General features: G+C 37.2%; 1 protein-coding gene across 1 annotated transcript in view; it reads left to right on the forward strand.

The window, feature by feature from the left end:
• Positions 1-24,415, forward strand: part of MYO3B (myosin IIIB) — a 183,681-nt gene that overhangs the window by 7,414 nt on the left and 151,852 nt on the right. The window contains exons 2-6 of the mRNA XM_030454152.1: positions 15,442-15,506; positions 17,061-17,244; positions 18,705-18,839; positions 21,769-21,873; positions 22,138-22,237. Of these exons, the coding sequence (XP_030310012.1) occupies positions 15,442-15,506; positions 17,061-17,244; positions 18,705-18,839; positions 21,769-21,873; positions 22,138-22,237 (589 nt within the window). The remainder of the gene's footprint in view (positions 1-15,441; positions 15,507-17,060; positions 17,245-18,704; positions 18,840-21,768; positions 21,874-22,137; positions 22,238-24,415) is intronic.

Consider the following 24,415-nt stretch of genomic DNA (forward strand, 5'->3'; position numbering starts at 1 on the left):
CCTCTAGGGATGGTGACTCCACCACCTCCCTGGGCAGCCCATTCCAGTGCCTGACTGCTCTCTCAGAGAAGAAATTCTTCCTGTTATCTAATCTAAACCTCCCTCGGTGCAGCATTAGGACATTTCCTCTGGTCCTGTCATTATTTACTTGAGAGAAGAGGCCAACACCCTCCTTCCCACAACCTCCTCTCAGGTAGTTGTAGAGAAAGATAAGGTCTTTTCTCAGCCTCTTCTTCTCCAGACTAAACAATCTCAGGTCCCTCAGGTGCTTCTCATAAGACTTCAGCTCCAGACCCTTCACCAGCTTGTTTGCTCTCCTCTGAGCATGCTCCAGCAGCTCAGTGTCCTTCCTGACAGGGAAGGGGCCCAGAACTGAACACAGTAGTTGTGGTGTGGCCTCAGCAGTGCCAAGTACAGGGGCACAATCACTGCCCTAGTCCTGCTGGCCACACTATTTCTGGTGTAGGCCAGGATGCTCTTGGCCACCTGGACACACTGCTGGTTAATATTTAGCTGGGTGTCAGCCAACACCCCCAGGCTGTTTTCTGTCTGGCAACTTTCTGGCCACTCTTTCCCAACCCTGTAGTGTTGCCTGGGGTTGTTGTGACCAAGATGCAGGTCCTGGCATTTGGCTTTGTTGAACCTCATACAATTGGCCTCAACCCATCGATTCAACCTGTCCAGGTCCCTCTGCAGAGCCCTCCTACCCTCAAGCACACCAACACTCCCACCCAACTTGGTGTCATCTGCAAACCTGCCGAGGGAGCCCTCAATCCCCTCATCTAGATCCTTGGTGAAGATATTGAACAAGATTGGCCCCAAAACTGAGCCCTGGGGAACAGCACTGGTACCAGCTGCCAACTGGATTTAACTCCACTCACTACAGCTCCCTGTGCCCAGCCATGCAGACAGTTTTTCACCCATCAAAGAGTTCCCCTGTCTGTGCCATGAGCTGCCAGGTTCTCTAGGAGAATGCTGTGGGAGATGGTGTCAAAGCCCCCTTCCCCCATACAAATTGGGTTATTCTTTCTGCATGTAAAAATCTGTGTGTCCAGGGGTACATATTTTGCAAACTCATTAGCTCCACAATAATCAAATGGAAAAAAACAGAGCTTTATTTAGCTTTCAGGGACAAGTGGAGGACAAGGAGGACTCAGTGGACAAGGAGACTGCAATTCTGACACTTCATCAAGGTATGGTTCTCAGTACAACTATCTTTAGGTTTCCTGATTATTCCTCTTGATTCCTGGCAAGGTGTTCCTGAAGTGGGAAGTCGTGGGATGGCTTTAGCTGCCAAATACTAATAGGTTCCAGTCTCTGGAGATAATCTTAGTTTCTCTTTTGATTGGCAGTAACAGCTCACTCTCACATCTGATTAATCTTTACTAACTGCTGATAACACATGCACAAACTCAGGTATTGTAGCAGAGTTTCTGCTGAAGAGTTTCTGTTTATTTGCATTTTTCCTTGAGCTGACTGAAAGGGAATAAAGAGCATATTAACCACTTGGGAAGGAAGAACTGCAAACCACTCCTCAGGGAGCAATGACAGAAGCTCTGGTAACAAGCACATGAGGTAGGAAACTGGTAGTATAATCTTAAACCAAAGTGAAAGTGGAAACCCCCTGGGATGGACAGCCAGCAATCAGCACTGCACAGTAAAGCAACACGAGGGCTGTAAATGAAGTCTTCTAAAGTTAGAAGTTGGTAGTCCAATAGCTCCTGCTGAAGCAGCTGGAGAGAGGCCCAGCAATCAGCACCACAGGTCTTTGAGGGCTCCATAAATTATTTTTTTACTTGCTGGTGCTCCATATATGTTTTCCTTGATTACTGTCCCTTAGAGGCACAGAGGAGGAGAATTCTCTGCACACAGGTGTATTTCTAGATCTTGAAAAATCACGCTATATGTTTTTTCCTGAAACAGATCCATTGCTGACCTCTGCTCCTTCCAAGCCCTGTAGTGGCAAGATGTTACAGTAACATACCTTTCCTGGGGCTTTCACCTTTCTCTTTCTTTCATCATCCAATTGGTTACTATCTTCATGATCTATCATAAGGGGGACCATGTTCTTTGGTATGTTGTTGCATGTATCCCCTGTCACCAACATGATCACTGTCCTTGTGAAGTGGGCTGGAGTGCAAGCTTTGTCTTTTCCTCTAAGAATTAATCTTTGTACACGCTTTTTTGTCTGTTCTGAATGCAGACATTTACAGATAAATAGTCTGCTTGTCCTAAACCAAATAATTATCTCAGGGTCAGAAAATCAATTGAGAAACTACACAGCTATGCTTCTGTCTGTATAGCAGTAAGTAAGTAAGTAAGTGCATGGAGTGATGCCCTAAAAATGACACCAGTATCTTCATAGAAAAAAAAAGTTGAAAGAATCACTGCTGCTAGGGCTATTTCTTGTAACACATTTCATGAACATGGTACTAAAAGTGTGAGAAATGTATTATAGTCTGTTTTTAATAGTTGCAGGGTGATCTGTGAAGTAGCTTTGTCTTTATTTCATCTGACTTTTTTCAGTCTTAAAAATGGTACATCTAGAGACATTCAGAAAACATAGTGATACTGTGAAGTTTTAATGATGGAAACTTCTGTAAACTTTGGATGGTGCAAATATTTAAACCTTATTTGTCTACCTGAAATGTGGAACCATTTTTCTAGAGTAAATTTTAAGTATCTCCTGTACTGCATTGTGCAGGAAAGGAAAATCATTAGGAGAGTCTCAGGAAGCATTTCACTACAGCATTCAAAATTACACAAAAGCAACATTTTGCCAGTCTTTACTGAACAAAAGTGAAAAGACTATATTCCTCCTTATTAAAGTCTTGATGACAAATGGGTATAAATATTTCATTAGCCAGAAGAATACTTTGTTGCCATTCAAACTTAGTGTTCTGCTTTCATGAACTCCAGCACTCATGAATCAGAATAGTTTTATCATCTGTGGCAAAGACTAATTTTGTTGAATAATATATACTAAATTGCCAGGATGTCACAAGAGATGTTTATTAAAGAGAAGGAAGAAAACAATTAAATTTGAAAGTAGATTTTGAGTGAGAGGATTTTTTTAAAGCAAGTCCTGAAACAGGGTTCTGCTTCACAGTGTGGTTTTTTTGTGTAATTTTGATTGTCTTAGTAATTACTTCATTAATTCAGAACAGTATGTCCTTATTGCCTTTTTTTACCTGAAAATATTTGCTATACAAGTTCCACAGCACACTCCTTTTGATTTCAATGAACATTTTCTATGTTAACAGTATCTACCAGACATTAAAGTTTAGTCTAAGAGTCTATGAACCCTAACAGTTATCACCAGGTAATATTGTAGCTTGTGTATCTTCATCTGTCTTTGCTTAAGCAGGTGAAAAGAGTGACCATGAGAAAAAGGTCTCATCTGTTAATAGGGCTGTTGGATCTCATCAGTTTTGCCTCTTGGTATGCACTCAAGGATCTGTAGATCTGTAGGTCCTGCTACTTTGGTTTGAAAAACATGCAAGTTTTTGCATGTTGTGAGGGAGAATAGCCTGAAAGTGCCAGTAGTCACTTTGCAGTGAGGGCTGGGCTGCAAGCAAGGCAGAAGGGCCAGTGGCTTCTCTGAGCATGAGGCATCCTGAGAGGACCTAAGCCAGGTGAGACAGGGATGGCAGCCAGGTGAGTCTGTGGTACCAAGGCAGACTCAAGATCTGGCCAGGAGATCAAGTCTGTAAGTTAGGGTTTGGGTCTGGATAAATGGGTTACATGCTCAGGCAGAGGCCTAGCTGTAGCATAGCTCAGACACAAACCAAGGGTGATGGGCTCAGGTTAAATGCAGCACCTAACAGAAGCAGATGACCTTACATCTCAAACTTCTGCAAAATTATGTAATCCACTGTGCTGCTTGTACCTCTTTGCATGTGCTGGGCATTATTCTGTGCTGGCTGCTGCAGTTGATAAGCAGCTTTACATGCTGATCTTGCTTGATCTTGCCTGTCTTCAGTGGGCCTGTTTTCTTCTAATGTTTTGGATTCCTACACCTTTGTTATGTCAGAGTACAGCCTATTCAAGATAAGAGTCATTCTAGCATGGATGACTTCAGTTGCTGACACAATCTTAATTGTCTTGTCAAGGATTAATCCTGGATTCTTTGGTAGTTTCCTTTTGAATCATTGTGATAAGATATTTTATCAGTGAGTTATTCAACTGTTAAACTTGCATTATTGTCTTTCTCTTTCAACAACCACATTTTTAAAGGTGGTTTTTTTTTTATACATAGCAAAACCCAAATATCTAATGGATTTCATTTTTACATGAAGTACCATATTCCTTCTGGTTTTGTGACTCTGCACGGTACTTTCTTTCTATATCTGAATTAGCAAGTAAATCAGCTGCTTCAGAATCTGTCATCTGAAAGTTTTTCTTCCTTTTAGAGAGGTATCCAATAGCAGGAGGTACAGAATGAACTGTGGCTTACAGCTCCTCATTTTTGCTCCTTCTTTTTTGTTCCTGGAGCCCAGGAGCCCAGTGAATCATTTCTGAAATGACTTTAGGTCTGAGGTCCTTGAAAGAGAGGGTTATTGTTCACAGAACAAATCCAGCAGAACAGAGCTTTCTGTTACCTGTCTCTGTCAGGGTTTTTTTTGTTTTTGCCCTTGAAACTAAGATAGATGAGTTTCCAGCTTCAAAATCACCATTCTTTGTACCTTGTGGCCTTTTTCTGGCTGACCTTTCTCAGTAGTGCTGAGAAGAAAGTGGTGTCCATAGTTTGTAATGTTATGTCCTAGTGTTTGCTGAAGTACCGCTGCTTCCAGACTCATGAGAGGAGTGTTTCCTCTGTGTCTGGACGAAACTGGACAAGGGTCTGTAATCTCACTTTCAAAATGCTTTATTTAGGCATCTCTCAAAAATAGGATTGCATGCTAAACTTGTATCTAACTACCACAACATAATTATTGTCACATGTAGTGTCTGTTAAAAGACTCAGTTAAATGAGACACATGCCTTGATCCCATTTACATGTCTGCTTAAAGTATGTTTTTTAATTTACAACTTAACAAATACATACAAATCAAAATGTTAACATATAGAGAGGCTTTGACTCTGAGGTTTGATCATTTTTCAACTAATGTCATGCTTCACAATGGACTAATAGATTGTGAAAAGTTAGACCAAATGTGAATAATCACTGAAGTGTGTTACAGAGGAAGTGAGTCTCTTCACATCAGGCTTTCAAGCATCAGTCTCTCCTGAAGGTGGCAGTCAATAGTTTGAGGGAGGAACAGCTTATTCCCTTCTGAGATAGGCGAGTGGTAGTTTGTATTTAAGGGAGTGGGCAAAGGTGAATTACACCAGTGATGGGCATCAATTATCATAGACTCATAGAATGGTTTCGGTTGGAAGGAACCTTAAAAATTCCTTGTTCTAGCCCCCATGCCATGGGCAGGGAGACTTTCCATTAGATCAGGTTGGTCAAGGCCACATCCGACCTGGCCTTGAACACTTCCAGAGAATGTGGATCCACAGCTTCCCTGGGCAACCTGTGCCAGTGTCTCATCATGCTCACAATGAAAAGTTTCTTTATATTGTCTAATCTAAATCTATCACCTTCCAATTTAAAACCGTTACTCCTTGTCCTGTTGCTACATGCCCTTGTAAAAAATCCCTCCCCAGCTTTCCTGTAGGCCTCCTTCAGGTACAGAGAGGCCACTGTAATGTCTCCCTGAGACATTATAAAGCAAAAATGGTTGCCAGTGTAGGATTTTCTTCTGTGAAGAGATAATGTGCTGAAAAGAAGCTGTTAATTTATTAGAGATTAAGACCCTCCAAGGCTGATCTGAATCTAGACGGATGTCATCTGTTGCTTTTAATATCTGTTCACTTGAGACGTTATATACTTCAGAAAACTGCATTGTCTACTGCGGATGTAATGAATAAATCCTTCTATTAGCAGTTTATGTTGACCTGGTTATATGAGGGATAATGTCAATACAGCCTGCTGACTTTGAGGAGTTGTGCCCATGGGCTCATACCATCCATAGATGAACTACTTTGTGGCATCTGGCAGCCCAAAACATTTCTCAGAGGCTGTAGAGGGTAGTGGAGTTGTGCAGGCCAATGCACAAGACACTACCTCACTGCCTAAGAAGATGAGATAATACTATTGTGGAAGAGGAAATCTCTCTCTGTAACACTAGTGAGAAGGCCAAGGATTGCAAAGGGGTATAAAGGTAGAGGATGTTATCACAAATTTTGCAAATTGTGAAATAGAGAGAAAAGTGAGATTATATTTCTAGAGTACGTACAAAATTTGTCTGTCCTGATACCTCAGCCCACTCTTACACTGTGCTTTCAAGATCAGGTTTCTTCCAGCTTCTGCTAGTTGCTTCCCATATGGTGGCTTCCTTCACTAATGTTAAGGCTGAGCAGACTGTTAGGTCAGCATGCTTCTGAGATAACACCCCATTTTTAGAATTAGTTCAATTTTCATTAGTGAATTAACTGGACATATAAATATTTATGACTATCTCAGATGTCTGATTACAACAGGAAATAAATAATTCATTATAGAAAATTACCTTTGTACAATTGATACCACAAGGATATAAATCAGACATGGCAATTTCCAAAAAGGCAGCACAAAGTATTGTTTTTGCTGGAATGCCCTCAAGGGATTATAATTTTGGTGCAGGCATTGATGTTCTAGCTGGGTAACAAACCTTCCATTGCCCGAATAGTAGTGCTGTGTGAGAAAGTCTTTTTACAAAAATGTGTGTACAAGTATATTGACAGTTTGGACAATTTAGAGGGTATGTATACACTATGATTTCTTTTGGATGTTGGGGAAGTTTCTGTGTGTAACTACGAGAGTGCAAACATCATTTTGGATAGGGATATATTTGCCTTGTCTGTTGTACTTCTGCTTCTGTATGTTAGTTGAAATAAACTTTACACCACCCTAAAGCTAATGAAGAGGGAAAATAAATTTTGGTGAATGAAGGTCATTAAGTAGATGAATAAATGCTCTGTGTGACAATCTAGTTATCAAGCTTTAAATTTTCTCTGGGAAGTGTTAGATTTCAGTGGGAGGTTTTGGTCACATAGTGGGTTTGAAGAGGAACCACATAAGAAGGAAGGCTGGAAGATTAAAGGAGAGGGATTCTTATCAGGCATTTTAAAGGAAAATCAGCCTCTCTTTCCACAAAAAGGATGGTTGCTGCAGAGATCAGGAGGCATGATTTAGAAAGAAGAGCAGCTATCCTTCAGATTAAGGGACAGAATCTTGAAAGAAGTGATTGAGCACTCCTGATTATAGTTAGAATCTGAGAGTCTGAGGTATCAGGAAGCTGGAACAGTGGTTTTAAAACAAGATGTTTGTTAACAGTTTTGACTGTTTATTTATATTTTTGTAATAGCTAAAGTAAAGGGATTTTCAGAACCCCTGTTAAGTGTGTGCATGTAACTATTTCACCTCACGTGTACCTTGAAAAATGTCCTTGTTGTGAAGCTCTGAAAGAGGGTTTCCAGGCACTGCACACCGGTGTAGCTGGCTGAGCTGATCCACAAAGTCACACGTCCAGCAAAAGAAGCCAAAATACACACACCTTGAGCCTCAAGGGACACTTCTAAACATAGGAATCTGTGGAGTTGCCCCTGCACTGAAGTTCTGAAATCCCACCGTATTGAACATGGAGATGTACCATAAATTGAACACTGTGTAAAAGAATACTGAATAGCTGCTAAGGAACTGGCAAAGGCTGGTTATTGCAAATGATACTTGCGGTACCTAGTGGTATAGCACCCTTGCTTGTCATGTTTTCTCTTTATAAATTAATTCTCTTAACTGTCTGTAGGAGCAGCTGCAGCAGCTGGAGAGTTAATCTGGAAAAAGTGGCAAATTTGTTATTTTTTTCTGTATTTAAATTCTATTGTGAAAGTTTGGGGATTATTTTTGTTGGTTTTGTTATTAAATTGCTCTCTTTTCAAGATCACAGCTCGTGGAGGTATTAATTTCCCTCAAATCCGCTGAATTGGTAGGAATTGAAATTGATTAGTGCTACTCAGTCTGAAATGCCTGGCAGGAGCAAGCTCTGAGAATTTTTGCTTTGTATCCATATTGTCATCTGTTGTTTCTCCTGGGGTGTTCCCAGCTTTCCCCTCAATGGGATAGCTGATTACTACAGTAATGTGCTTTTGTATTAGTGGACATTAGGCCTGTATGTAAATTGTGTAGGCTTTCAGGCATCTTCATTTGTGCAAGAAAGACAAATTAGATCTTTCTTATTTATGACCATGTATCACAATGTATAATGAAGTGTACCAAGGCGTGAGTTACTCGTCCAAGTTACAAAACCAGAATTTTTAGTAGATGAATGTCTGAGAGTCAAAATACTGCAGCCATGTTGCTTGCTGCACAAGTTAGAATATATGAATGCATAGGCTATTGAGAGAAGAAAGGGTCCATCAGTTAATATATTATACTGTGGAAAGCCATTTTTACTGTTAATTTCCTAGAAGCTGGCTTCCCATCAGAATTCAGTAGCACATTAATCTTTCTGCTTGCCTTAAATAATAACACATTGTAAGATCTTTTTTTTGTGTTCAGAGCTGAAAAAACAAAGTTCTTTTCTTCCTCTCAGTAGGTTAAGGCCTCATTAAACAACATACATGTATAAGAGCTCTGAGCAGCTTCTATGTGTCATTGTCTGTCCTTTTCTTTTACCAATCTGTACCCCTAAATCCCTGACTTATTTTCAAGTTCAGTCATTAACTGGGAGCAGCAGTGGACATTGGCATTGTCCTGCCTCATTCTGTCAGGCTTTTCAGTTGGGAAGATGTAAAGCCAATTGCTTGTGGATTTGTCTTGCTCTTTGTTACTGAACTCAATGTAGATGGTCATAGGCCCAGATAGCATAACCCGAATAATGCATTTATAATTTATTAAACTTAATTCTTTAAAGGTTCTTTTGATAACTGCTCCGTGAAGATAGCTGCTGATGGAAGTATAAAATTAATGGATTCTTTCTTGTATGCGTATTATTATTTTTGAAGCCTGTTAGAGAAGAGAAATTATGCAAATTGGTGTCACGCTAGGCAACTGCACTCATGCTGGCAATGCATAACAACTAGCTCACTGATGAAAATGCTTCATCTTAAGCAGCAGTCATTGTGAGCACTAAGAGATGTTCTTTGTACCACCTTTAACTGTTTATTATTATTTTTCTTATGGATAAAGGACAATGTCTGCTCTTATTAAAAGTCTTCATTAGAATAAAACCACTGTAAAAGTAATACCAGAGAACTACAGTGATGAATTATGATTGACTACACTGTACAATTAAGATATATTATGAAACAATAGGAAGATCCCTTAAAAAAATTAATCAGTTTTTTCTCACTCTTTGTGAATGGCTAAGTGGCTTTAATTCTTCAGTTCCTGCATGTAAAAGACTTGATAAATAGATCAGGTTTAGTATCAATTAGTGTCACAATGATTTTCAGTATTAATGAAGAGAAGCTGCTAGGATTGAACCAGTTTATCTGTACCCCTCATGACAGCATCTTAAACTAATGCTCACTGCATGATCTGTCTCATACTGGGCATGGGAAACAGTATGCAGCACATGTGGTTCTGTACAGCTCTGGCCAGTGTAAGTGCTCCCTGTGAGGAAGCTGTTTTAGTCCTGAAGAATTCCAATATCCTTTGTGGGACAAAAATTTAATCTAAGATAAGCTGGTTTCAGAAAATAGATCACTAATGTAAGTTTGCAGTTAGTTTCTCCCCAGATTTATCCTACATCTGTCTTGGATTTCCTTTCCTCATCTGCACACAATGCATATCAAGCTTTTCTGATTAGAATGCAGTGAAGAGCCTGGTTTGGGTATAAGGGTTATTATTCTGTTATAAAGCTTCAAATGTCAATTTTAACTTCTTTAACACAGGCATTTTGTTTGCCTTGTTAAATTGCTGCCAACGGAGGTGGAGAAAACCGTCTTAGATATTTATTTTCCATACATGGGGTTGAAGCTCCTAGTCAATTGATTTGGCACCTGAAGTTTATAACTGAGTGGGCTCATGGGATTATAAACATCTTTTTAGCACTGAATACCCAGCCTGAGGTGAAATTGATGTGTTAGCTGTTACTCATTTGTAACTGCTTTATTATGTTTTACTTGTTGGAATTGTAATTAGCTGGCTAATATAAATAGTTTTTTGCATTAGAAATGCCCCTGATCAGAACTTCCTGGTTGAGTTGTTGATCTTAAATGGCTTTCAGATATTTGGTTCTGGTCTGGGATAATAATTTCTGCTTGATATTTTTTTTGTCTTTCTGGCTTTCGTTGTTACAATTATAATGTAGTAATTATGATCTATATTGTTTTAACTAATTAGGTATATAAATTTTACAACATTTTGTCCTTAGAGTTGTAGATATGGAACTGGTTACTTAGCAGTCAAACAAATGAAATGTGTTGCAGTTTCTTATGAATAAGGTGGGGCTTTATTTTCAGAGATAGTCAAAAAACTTCACTAGAAGCTCCTCTTGGTTTCTCTGTTAGTAGCAAGGTAACTTGTACCTCACAGGATAAGCCAACTCTGCAAAAATACTTGGTTTACCATGTGCAGGAAGTGATTTTTTGCAATAATTTGAATCTCAGCAAACTGTTTAGCCTTTTGTAACTGAATCCACTTTTCTCATTTGGTATCAGCTTACATTATACTTTTCGTAAGTACACAGTTCCTTCTGGAAACTTTGGAAGTGTCATTTTTCCATTAATAATACATTTTGCTGATTGCATGAAAGAAAAACAAAAATTCTTGCATTTTAGTGGGCAATGCAAGTTTGCTTTACTAGTCACCTCTGAGAATTATGCAATCATTATTTGCCTCAGCTTGATTAATTTTTTGCTTAACTTCCATGTTAACACTGCTGTTGGGATATTTACATTGAACTTTAGTGAAAATTCTTTCAAAGTTTTGTGAAGACTGAATTCAGATTTGACAGAGTAGAAATCCTCCAAATAAATAACTTTCTATAATTCTCATGCAAATCTATGTCAAGCTAGAGGAATGAACTATAAGCAGTGGTCCCTCTGAGGGGAGTACAGGTTGAATTTTGTCCTGGATCCATTATACTTTTTTGTTCCACACATAGAATTGTGCAATCAATTCTAACATAGCTACAGCAGGTGTTGTCTTTTGGGGCATCAGTGGAAACAAAGAATAATTGTGATTATGGTACTAAATTTAAAATATATATCAATTACTTTCAATATTTATAACTAGTTTAATGGCTCATTGGGCAAGTGTCGCGATGAGGAAGAAGGAGACGCTTAATATAAGAATCCACCAAACTCATTTATTGTATTCCAAGTTCAGGTTAATATACTCTTGTTAATTAGCTCATACATATTGCAAAAGCTGAGCTCATGATTGGTGTATTAATTTGAAAGTTAGTTTCATTCTCTGTTACTTTTATTCACTGATACAGCCTTTTCTTCATCCTGCTTTGCTGACCACAATGTGTTGAGCAGCATGTACAAGGACACTTGAGCAGCACGTACAAGGACACTTGTGACTCTAAGGTTGCAAACTGCTGAACTTGTACAACCTCAGCAAGTCAGAGAGCTTGCACTCTGACCCTTGCTAAGTTGTCTGCAACTTTGGTCAAGTCTGTATGCCCTTGTTCGGCTAACCAATCCTCCATAATTCCCCCGTTTTTATTTTGTACGAGAAAAATTTTTGATACAGCTTTATCAAGCGGCAAGTTGCTTTATGTCTTTTGTAGTTTTGTGAAGTATTATTTTTGAATCTTTTCATAAAGATACATTTCACCTCTAGCTGCATTTCAGTTTTTGTGCTTATTCAATTAAGAAATTCAGCTTTAGTAGTCTGGAACAAAGCATGATGGATCTATGAAATCCTATGAAGATGTGTGGGACTAAATAATTCTAATAGAGAGAATTATAATATCATTTGCATCACTGAAGATTAGATAGAAGAATCAAAGCATCAATAAACTTTCTGAAGTGCCAGTGATAATTTTTATCAAAAACTATGGCATGGTGTGAGTTCACCCTCATCCTTCAGACCTTCCTACACTAGAACCCAGTTGGTTGCTTGTTCTGTTCTTGATTCTGCAATAGATTGCATCAGTGTTTAATTAAAGTCAAAGTGCCTGGCCCTATTTTGTGTATGCTAAGCAGATGTCTTCAAGGTTAATATTACACTGTTTGAAGTCCCATTCAACTAGAAAATGACTTGAGGTGAAGCAAACTGGTATGACAGTTGTGGCCAGCAGATGACATGAAGCCATGAGTCTGTGGTAAGAGAGAAACAACTTCAGAATGAATTCCTGGGAAGATGCAGTTACAGAGAATCCAACATGTCAGTAGCATTACCTGGACCTCGCTGGAGATAGAAATTTATCAAGAATGTTGTGGCACTTGCTTGGGAGTCACAGGATGAGATGCTAAATAGTTCTGGAGTAAAAGAACTTCTTTATGACCTAGCAGAGAGTTGTCAGTACTTCCTGATTTGACACAGGCCTCCAGGAAAAACTGAAAATGCATACCCCATAAAATGAGCATTAGATTTTCAGGGGAGTTGGTCTGTGACAAGCTGTACTTTTATCTTTTCCCATGTGCTTCTTAAATCTGTTTATGAAACAGGATGATAACAAGGATTTAACAAGAGTAGTATTCTCTTTGATTTTTTTGAACAATACAGAAATGACCCAACATTGTTGCACAAAGGTTAATGCTTTATTCATAAATACAAGTGTGCAAAAATAGTTTACTTATAAAAATTTTTAGTGCAGCAGGTTGTGATGCAATGAATCTAAATGAAAACATGCAACTAGGCACATACACCTTCCCTACCATGCAGAATTTTCTGATTTAAACTCAAACATTTGTTCCAAGAATGTGAACTAAGATTGCAATCTTACAAATGCTTGTGGTTCAGAACTGGTTTAGGAGCAGTGGTGTGAAATTTTCACCATTCAACTAAAATGTTCAAAAATAAGTGTTTCTTTTTATTTATAGAGAAGGTGGTGATATTTAGATTTCTCTGCCATGATGTCAGTAGCTGTTTTGTGGGGTAATCCTAGTAAGGGGGTTGTGTTTCATGCTATGATGGACTGGAAGCACAAACAAGACAAGATGGCAAACATTAACAGTGCTTTCCCTAGCACTAGCATCCAAACCCAATCCATTGCTGCTGGTTATCACTGTGTTCTGGCCTGAGGCTGATATTACAGGTCTACAAGCTTAGATTGTCTAGTTCATCGATAAAAAGAAAGCAGAAGGGAAGAAACTAACAGTGATATTCCTGAATTTAAAGGACTTTATGCAGAGAAAGAGAGTATATGTCAGCACAGTTAGTAAAAAGTTAAAAAGGTTTGGGTATGTGGGAAGGGAGAACATGTTTCCCAGTTACATTCTCTCTGTCTCCATTTTGAAAACTCTGACAGAGGCAGAGACTTGTTCTGTGAACTGAATTTAGTAGGAGTGTTTTCAGGGATCTAACTTTCATCTATAAATAATAATAGTTCTGTTACAATTGTCCTCTTTTCCATTATGTTTGTCTAGTGATTATTTAAAATATAATTCTTTTGGCTTGTAAATTGTATAGCATCAATAACAGCTTTTGAACACTCTTTTATCCTTCTTCTCCTTCCACCAGTGACCTTTCTCCCCCAGAGAACTATGCACATCACATTTTGCAGTCTCTTTTGCTGAGACCAATTGAGAACAGTTATAAGATAGTGTATTGATGGATTCTTTTGTATTGTTCATTTCAAGATATTGACATCCTTTTTGTTTTAACCTAGCCAGTGAGAAACAGCAGGAGAAGACCAACAGGGGAAGCTGTTCTGACTATTGATTTTCTTGTGCCTTTCAGTGATTCATTAATTCCTCTAACAATTGCTTCTTAGGTAGCTGGTTGGTGTGACCATTACTAGCCAGAAGAATAGAGTGTCAGGAGAAAAGAATGTCATGACTGGGTGAAGCCAAAAGTGATAATATCAACTTTGCCTTCTAAATTATCCTGAATTATTAATTTAGTATGGAAGCAATATTGAGTTCTCTACAAATAGTGACATACCTTCATTTTGAATATGACATTCTTATTCTTCCACAGTATATGTAGATGCAAGATCATGAGGCAGCTGTTTCACAAGAGGCACAGACAGATTAGACTAACAGAACGTTGCAAAAATTAGCCCGGTGCATGAGTTGCTTGAATGGAAACAGTATGTTCAATTTTGTTTCACTAGTATTGCTATTATATCCCAGCTGTATCAGAATTTAGAACTGTCTTGTACTGTATAGCATGATTGTTAGAAAGCAACAGGCAGCAGTGAGGCTCTTAGTATCAAAACCTCTACAGATGTCCCATTTTACTGTGAGCCAGAAAAGGGTGTGTGTTGGAAGACAACAGTCAAATCACTGTTGTAGAAGTTGAGTAAGGCAGCAGTGAAAATAAAGAGTAAGTGTAAAGCCATTTCTGGTACTGCTTTTATTGCTTATGAGTCCCTCTTGCCCCTACAATTTCTGAGAAAAATAACAGTAATAATAAATTTGTAAGAAAAGGTTGCTTTTACTCCAGAAGTAGGTATATCATAAAAAATTTGCATGTACTTCTATAGGGTTTGGATTTTTTCACAACATAGGTGAAGATCACAGTAGAACTTCTAGGACACCACTTAATTTTCCAGATGGCTATTTTGGGGATGTTTAGAGCCACTGAAAACAATTGGAAGGCTGTAGTTCAAAGGGTAAAAAATTAGTTGTGCACTTTCTGTAACCCATATTTCTTTTACATTGTCTTTGATATCAAACAATACTTGTAGTCTGTTTGCCTTAGGGATACTGTTAAGGGCTGATAGTATGTGAGCACTGATTCTAATGTCAATCTTACAGAGAAATATTTTCTTTAAATGTAGGTAAATCCTAAGTAGTACATTTGCCTGACTGCTATGTGAGTTAGTCTGTCATGCCTGTTCTGACTTTGTTCTCATTGATAAAGGTTTTCAAAATAAAAAAACTATGAAAAAAACAAAGAAATTTACTTTATTGATGGGAAGTATCTCTCTTCATGGATTTATTTAAGAATCTCTGTCAATGGTTGATGCCTATTAATAAGTTTTTGCCTTATCCTATATTTGTCTTGGTTGGTCAGCTTTTACAAGATTTATTTTAAGTTAGTATATTATCTCTGCTTATAAAAAAAATCACACTTTTTGCCCTTTTTCAGCCTCAAAGAAGTTTTGATTAGACTCCATAAGTAGTCATTACTTTTGCTTTGCATTCTATCTCTTCCAAGTATGCAAAAAAGGGTTTGGTAGAGTGCTACAGGCTTGTTGATGGCTTGTAGTCACTCCTTGAATAGCATGTGTGCAGCTTCTAAGGGCTTTGTGTAAGATGTTCCCCACCAAGTAGAGTTGATTTCCAAAGTGTAATGCATCTGGTGTGGGCTATTTTGCTTGCCTGCGTGGAACAGAAAACAGAAGTTTTCTGCAGCTGGTGTCAGATCATGAAATACTCATAATCAGTAGGTCTCTAATAGGTTGTAGCTCCCTCTGAGGAGGGCATTGCTAAGTTTTTCACAGCTAGAAGCCACTCTGTGCTTATTTTCAGAGCCTAGAAAAGTGTTAGGCGTGGAGCGTGGTGTGTTTCTATGAAAGGAGAAAGTTCTTCCTTAAATAAATTTCACCTTCAACTTTTTAGTGTTAAGGTCTTCTAGATAGGGGGTTGTAAAAATGGTTGCATTCTTTTGTAACTTTTCGCTGTGAATATAAAAGTAAATGGCAGTCCTTGTTAAAGCAAGGTAATTTTATTTTCTCAAGCTCAATAAATCAGAAAAGAGAAAAAACACAAACTCAGTTCGCAACTTTAGCTTCTTCCTTTAATGTTTACACTTTGTATTAAAAATAATGCAAATTTCAAAATATTGAAGATAATAGCAGATACTATTGTTTTCCTTTTTTATTTTTTTCACTGAAAAACATCTATCATAGAAATGTCATAAGGATTTCTATGTTGTGCACAATGGGCACTTTCACAGATGGCAGACTCATTTAGATATGTATGGCTTGATTTAAGCTGAATAAGTTTATTTCTTAGAGAAACCACAAATCAGTCATTTTCTCTAACAAAGAGTTACATAAGAATGTTAAGTTAATATCATCTTAACCTTTATCTTTCTTTTCTCCATTTCCAGTTCTCAATTCCAGGGACAATGTCTAGGTTTAGACAAAATTAAATACTAAAATGGTATTGTCATTTTCCTAATCACCAGAACTTTCCATCTGTGTAATTCCAAGGGTAAAAGGAGCCCTTTGCATAAGCTGCAGGGATCTATACATCACTTAGGGATGTTTGGGGGAATGACTCCCCTGGCCAGGAGATATCCTGAAGGTGGAGATGTGGTCAGGCAGTGTAGCTAAAACACAGAGATAGAGATAAATGCAGCTGTTGAGAAATATCTCCAGTGATGTCACCCTAGTGGTGTATCTGTTGCTTGTAGTCATGCTGGTTTGCATTTTATCATACCATCCATCCCAGTCTCAACTTCTACGTGGCCAGGGTGTAGAATAGATCAGATCTGATGTAATGTTGTAACTACCAAATGCCTGTCTGGCAATTAACCAGAGAGCTTTAGATAAAAGTATGTTAGAAGCATGACATGGCTTTTGAATGCAGAAAAACCAGGGTCTCATGTCATGAGCTGTGTTATAACAGTTGTATAACATATCTATTCAAAAAGCATGTGGTAGAGGGAGAGATCAGATTTTGTCAGAATTCTTTAAAATGTCTTGGGAATGATTCAATGTATGAGGCAAAATTTGAAAGAAGTAAAAAGTATATCAAAGCAAAGAAAAGCATTGTCCAGTGCTTTTTTTCCCATTCCTTCACTTATTGATATTACCTTTCTTTCCTGTTTTGATTTGTGATTTTTCCTGTATTTCTTCTCAAATTAAGACAATATTTGGTTTCTTTTAGCACAAAATGCCTTCTTGAGTACAGAGTTACTTAGAGCTTCCTACTGTATGCTTGTCTGCTTTGTTTTTCAGGAAGCCATTGTATGGATTGTTTCAATATAGTTCCAGTATGATTGGACTGGAATCATTAGCCGATCCCTCAGATACCTGGGAAATTATAGAAACTATTGGGAAAGGCACCTATGGTAAAGTCTATAAGGTTACCAATAAGAAAGATGGGAGTCTGGCAGCTGTAAAGATTCTGGATCCTATCAGTGTAAGTAAAAATTATTAACCTGTTCATTGTTCAGTTAAAAGAATTCTCAGAGTTGAAATATAAGTCAAATGTGTAAGATATTGAAAGCATCCTGAAGGGAACAGCTATGCAGAACACATTGAGAGGAGTTTGCTACCAGCACCTGAAAGTTGCAACTTACAGTTTCATCATCTTGTATGTTATTTTAAGACAGCAGTTGCCTAATTTCCTTTTTAGGTCTATGTAATTCTTCTGGTACAAATTTACGTTTCTGTGCTTGGAGCATGCAAATGAGTTGAAGGCACAGAGGCATTCCTCTCAGGGACCTGCTACAGCATGGAAAATTCAAGATGCTGTTAAATTTAATGTTCTTATTTTGTTCTGTGTGTTCCCTAAAAGAATTACTTTTTCCATCACAGAAGTACTGTTGTAAACTTTAGAATATTTTTTAGTTATTTTTTATGAGTGGATAATACTGTGAGACAATAGTTAAGATAAAAAACGGAAGAGTGCAGTCCAAATTCTCAGAGGTAGATCTTTGCCAGCTCCAGTTTAAGTGGGTATTAAATGCTTAGCTTCTCTTGAGAACCAAGGCCCTAGTTTTGAATGGAAGATTTAGTTGGCAGATGCTCAGGTTGGATCAAATCGGAGTTTGATCATTACAGTTATTTACTAAAAGGTATACGTTTCTGTTTTTGACCACTACTGAAATTCATATTGGTTTTCTCTTATATAAATCTGAAGAGGTAAATAAGATTATATCCTTTTAGTCAAAATGTGAAAAAAAGAGAGAGTTTAATTTTTAACAGTATTTGCAGAAACAAGGGAAGACTCAGTACTGTTCTGAGTTGTGGCCTCTGTGCTGCTATTAAACAGGATTTTGTAATTGTCACAGAATTCTTTTTTTAACAACTATTTAGTAACAGTTATGTATTCTATGGGTTTTATTTTGTTTCTAATTGATTCTGGTTTAAGTCTTTTCCTCATAAAGATGTCTTTATTTTTACTGATGTCCCCTTTGAGGATTTGTGAGAAGGTCCCCTGCTGGGTCCAATCTGATGACCATATAAAGAAGAAAGAATAACAGGTTCACGTATTTACATTTAGTTTACACAATAAGAAATATGCTTGTTTACAAAGAGGTTAGAAAATAATATATGTGTAAATATCTTATTTAGACAAGTGAGCAAATTTGAGTATAATTTTTACTCTTCTGGTTAAGTGTATTACATGCTAAAAGAATCCTACAAGAACAACTGATTACTTTACACTGACTGCACATCCTTGTATGTACAAAAAGCAGAAGTGGAATGATTCAGTGGGGATTAAAATTACAGTTTTATTTGTGTGCTTTCAGCTGTGATAAAGTAAAACCATTTAAAAGTACAAACAAATTAAAGAAGGTATTTTTTAATCCACAAGAGTTCTTGTTTTGTATAGACCTACTGTATATGTTCTGTGTGTTTGTGTTTTTTATTTAGGATGTAGATGAAGAAATTGAAGCAGAATACAATATTTTGCAATTTCTTCCCAATCATCCAAACGTTGTTAGATTTTATGGGATGTTTTACAAAGCAGATCAGTACGTGGGAGGACAGCTCTGGCTAGTACTTGAGGTAAAAACATTTTGATAACATTATATCTTAACTAGCAAATATTTCTTGGTTTGTGTTTCTTATTGCTTGTAGAGTCACAGGTGTTCATGATTCTCTGATTGTGGCCATTAATCAAAAGACTGGTGATAGATGATGTGTGGTAGCCTGCTGTCGAAAAATCCCATCCAAACTTAGAATTTGTTTAATAGGGCATGTCCTTGCATTTTATGTCTGTTCACTTTCCTGCATTCTGCCTCCAAGGCAAGCAAATCCTTCTGATAAGAATGGTTTGTCTAAGAGCAACTTGATTTTTTTCATGTTAGAGGGAACATATGAAAAGGCTTTTAACTTCCAGAGAGCTCAAGCACTTGAGGAGAATGCAAAAGCTGATGCAGTAGTAACATGGGGGTTAGTTAAACATCCTGCCTATTGCAAAAGTGAACAGAGAAAATGGAGTGGGCAAATCTGTTTTATGGTATTTTAACACTACTAGAAGCTGGTTGTTGCTGAAAACCTAGGAACAGAAATGCCTTCTGTTAACTATTCTTGTTCAGTGGCAATGAGCATTCTTTCAATGAAAAATGAATTTTGGTGGTCTTGTTGCCACTTAAGTGACTGCCAAAGATTTTTTCAGTATGAGGATTTCTTCAAGGTATCTTCTGGGCCTATTTAATGCAGAGCTTTGCACAAATTGGTAAGCAGTAAGAGACCATTCAAACATTTCTCTCTATTTTAACAAGATCAGAATAAGTTAGCATGCACTTTTTAGTTAGTGATCACTTTAGAAATTTCACTCCCTATTCTGGAATCTTTTCTTCTACTTTAATTTGTGGAACCCCAACAATACAGCTGATTTCTGTATGTTTTAATATTAAATTTCAGTGACTATTAAAAAGAGCCTTAGTATTTGGTTGTTTTTGGTATTTTCTTTTACTGTATGCCTGCTGCATTTGTGTTGAGTTTTGGCTTGGTTTCCCATGTGTTTTCTTTTTAAATATATGGCATATATTAAAGTATTAAATATAGCATCTCTGACAGATGCATCACGTGGTATTATTCCACGTAAAAAAATTTTATAAAGCAGAATCATGTAATTGATACACAGAATCATGTAACAAAATTGAATGTAGAATTTGAGAGAGTTAGTTGTTTGTACAGACTTTATCAGCTAAGTATGTTAATTTCAGCTGAGGTTTTTTTGTGGACATAAAATATTTGAAAGAAATTTAACATTTAAAAAATTGCATTTTTCTTACACAGATAAATTTAGCAGACAAGGCAAACTATTTCTTGTTATATATGCAAATTTATGTATGCATAGCAGGTACTTTTTGTCTTATAAATTAATGATGTTTTTTCAGTAAAAGGGAATATACAAAATACTCAGACTTTGATCCCTGAGTCTTTGATGAAATATACTAATTGGATGTGTGACTTCCAAGATTTGTAATAAAAAGGTGTATTTTTTTTTCTTTAGACAGTTTTGCCATGTTTACTCACTACAAGCTGGATCTTACACTGATAAATACCTAGGATGAGGAAGGATATGAAAAGTGGAGATATTAAATGTTTTTATGATGATGCAATATACTATATACAGAATTTTAGAGATAAGGATTTTGTGTTTCTTGGGTAGATGTAGCACAGATAACTCTGAAGCTTCCCTGTTTTTCCATCTAAATGTGCATCAGTCTACTTTCTAATGTGTTACTGTTAGGTACCAAATGGTAATGAACTTGACAAGTTCATTTTATCGTCAGTCTTTGCTGACTGTCAAGACCAGTGGCACTGACAGCTGGGATATGTAGTATTTATGGGATATATATATTTTCAGAACCAGACATTCATTTAACATGTGCAACCTAACAGCTGTCAGTCTGTATCATTTTTCAGTAACAACCAGCGTGCTTTTTTTTTTTTTTTTGGAAGTAAAGGCATACTTTTCTATGTTTTGTACTAAGCTGGAGATCAGCGCAATACAGCCTAAATTGTTATTTGAGAGATGGAAAACTTGAGAATTTGTACCAATTCTGTTTTCATACTATTCTCCTGACTTAATCCATAGTGTTTTAATCTCAATACTGCTACCATCTAATGAACTTGTGTTGGGATGCATGTGATTTCTGTATGGCAGAAGTGTTGGTAAGGATGCTTGTTAGGAAAACAGGTCTAGAGGATAAAATTGAATGAGAGAAGGGCAATCGATTCTCTCACTTTTTTTTTTTTTTTTTACAAATAGCTGTAAATATTTACGTAAGAAAAGAACAGAGAAAGAGGAGAATAGCTGCATAGACAGTAGAATAATGGTGTAATGGTGTGGATAGGATATTTACAGATATCCTAATTTTACTTTCTTTCCTCTTTTTTTTTGATGTATGGCATCCCATTAATGGGAAATGCTTGCAAGAAGCTGCTTTTCTGGGTCAGAATGTTTCATCTCAGTTGTTGGCAGCACATGCCATCAAATCTTAGGATAGAGATATGGTTTCTGTCTACTTTATATTGCCTGCCAGCAGGAGCATTGATGGAGTGAAAGTTTAAAATGACTAATTTGTTGCCTCCCAGTTACCAAGAGCATCAATCTTTTCTGTCTTGCTTTTTCTTTGCAAAAAAAGCAGGTTTTCAAGAACAAAACTTATGTAATATTGGGAAAATACTCAAAGAATGTAAACTGGATTTATAAGTCCTCTATTGACAACAAAATACAGTCCTATGCCTAATGTTTTGACTAATGTTATGAGCAGCACACAGGCTGCTCATAAAATATGTTCTAAGGTGGGGTGACAAAATACATAATAGCAAAGTTAAAAAAAAAAAAGAAAAAAAGAAAAAGAAAAAAAGATTGTTCCTAAACTTGTGTGGTAATGCAGTTTTGCACAGTAGGTGTTCACAGCCTAAAAAAGTGTATTTAGTAACTGCTTCCCCCCCCCTGAAATTCTTCCCTTCACAGCTGTGCAACGGAGGTTCTGTCACAGAGCTTGTCAAAGGCTTGCTGAAGTGTGGCCAGAGGTTGGATGAAGCTATCATCTCATACATTTTATATGGTGCTCTCTTGGTAAGGATGTTTATTGGGCTTGTAATGACAGCAGAGGGTGCAGTTTACTCATCTCATACATACAATTTCCATTTATAAAGTATGGTAATGTTGACAACATTATGGGGGCTGTTAGAGCAGCAGGGGTTCTGTCAAGCATGTAATCTTGTGGACAGATGTTTTCTATAGAGTTATGTTCAGATTATCTTCATTACATACCCTAATAGTAGGGTAATTGTTTTAAAATAAGGAAATAAACTTATTTTTGTTACTGCTGGTATATAGGGCCTTCAGCATTTACACAATAACCGGATCATTCACCGAGATGTGAAAGGGAACAACATTCTTCTGACAACAGAAGGTGGAGTCAAGCTCGTTGACTTTGGTAATGACCACTTCCCATTTGTTTTCCTGATATGTGCAGTTTAGCCAAAGGCATCTGCTTACTTTCCCCTGGGAAGGCAAAATGCCATAGTGAGAGGCTTTTTCAGGGGGATACTCTCAATTATTTTAAGAAGGAAAAAAGGGAGAAGGAACTTAGTAGCCCAAGAATAAAAATTCTAACCAAAAATCAGTAATAGACTTCTAACTTAAAAGCTTGAACATAATAATTTCATAACAAAAATAGTAAAAATAGTTCTGAAGGTACCTCTTTATTTACAAAGCTCTTTTGCATTTCACAACGAATGTCACTTTCTGGGCACTTGTCCTCCTAATTAAAATTTAGATAGTCTATCTTTTGCATTTGAAAAGGGAACAGTCTTCTGTCTGAAATGACTTTTTCTAGCCCTAAGCATTTTTTTGTTCCCTCTGAGCAGAAGCTAAAATGGTCCCTCGAGTCCAAAACCCAACATCCATTTAATTTGTGATTATTTCTGTTAGATTTCAGCATTGACAGTCTGGAAACATCATAAGGAATAGGAGAGAGAGAGATAAAAAGGGTCTCAGTGGTAGAATTTAACTCAGTTCAGCATTTCTTTTTCCCTTTAAACATGCACTTAGAAAAATAAGAGAATGCTGGATATGTATGTATGCATGTATTGGAATAGAAAATTGTATTAAGAGTATCAGAAACAGATTATAAGTAATATGATTTATTAATGAAAACATACGCTGCATGAGATCAAACTGAGAACAGTATTGCATGAATAACAGACGTTTGCTTAGCAGAGCATGAAGCTAAAGACAAATATTCACAAAATCAGAGTACTGTTAAATGGTGGGCCAAAAAACCCTGCAATTAGTAATATTTTTTTTAAATTACCAAAGTCTTGCAGTGGAATGAAAATTTAGTACCAATGTTGCCACAGTATTACAAATTTAACAAAGAAATTTACTGAGGATGCAAAGGTAAGCTGGGAAACAGGATACTCTCTTGTATCTTGTAGGTACAGCAAGACATTATGTTGAATGGTAAAGACAGCAACTAAAATAGTGCTAGGAGAAACATATGGGCTGAAGAAAAATTTGAAGTGAGTCCCTGACCTAGTAAGTACAAGAAAGGAAGATCCCTTGTCATTTGAGGGAATTTTGGAAGTATGATCTTTGTTTGTAACTACTCCATATTGAGAAAAGTTGGCTGTCCTCCCCAAAGCAAAACATTTTTATCAGACATATCAGAGGCTGTTGCTGCAGCCAAAGCTCAGCTTGGAGCTCTGGCTTCCAAAGGCAGATCAATGTGCTATAAATCAAAGTGCCATATTCGAGGAAACTGAGAATTCCAACCTTTCTGGGGTCCCATGTGTCTCAGCAATTCCACATTTAGGTTTTAGGGTTTTTTCTACTTTTTAGGTTACAGCAGTAGCACTAGAAAATGTCAACACTGTCAGAAGAAGGAAAAGTCTTCAATTTGTTGCCATCCAACTATTAGGACTGCAGTATCTTCTATTTCTGAACTTTTTCATTGTGTATGTGTGTGATGACATTTTGAAACACCTTGTCCACCTTTTTAGAAGAGTTAAGTGTTCTTGAACTGCAGCTGAAATCAGTTACAGCTTTACTTCAGGCATGCCTAATGCCTGAAAAAGGAAAGATCTCAGATTAAGTACCCAGACAGTGGGTGCTTTGGATATTCTTAGGTTAATCCCTGGAAATAATAATCTCCCATTTTGCAGGAATGTTAATGACAATTGTTGTTTGATGAGGAAGGAAGGAAACTTTGTTAAAAGGAAAAGAAAATAACAATTTTAGCTTTAGTGTAGGATTGGAGCTACTAAATAAATAACTAGTACTGAAATGAGTGGGTATTTAAAAATATTAAATACCTATTCAGTGATTCTGTCCATAGAATGAGACAGAATCTTGAAGAAAAAAGTTACTTCATATTAATGGATGTACATATGAATATTAGGCCACAGAGAGGATTACACAGATATCCTAAATTGAGGCACCTTTTTTTGCCTATGTTTTGCATTTTCAACGTAACACACATTTCTTGCCTCAGCTGCTCAGAACAGCATGATATGTTTGTATCAGTGTCACAGTGGAAGTCAGTTCAAAATGCCTGAAACTTAACATTCATTTGTGCTCATGCTCACTCTCACACACTCTCTTGCACTGTCTC

The sequence above is a fragment of the Calypte anna genome, chromosome 7 (genome assembly GCF_003957555.1).
Source record: "Calypte anna isolate BGI_N300 chromosome 7, bCalAnn1_v1.p, whole genome shotgun sequence".
NCBI lineage: Eukaryota > Metazoa > Chordata > Aves > Apodiformes > Trochilidae > Calypte > Calypte anna.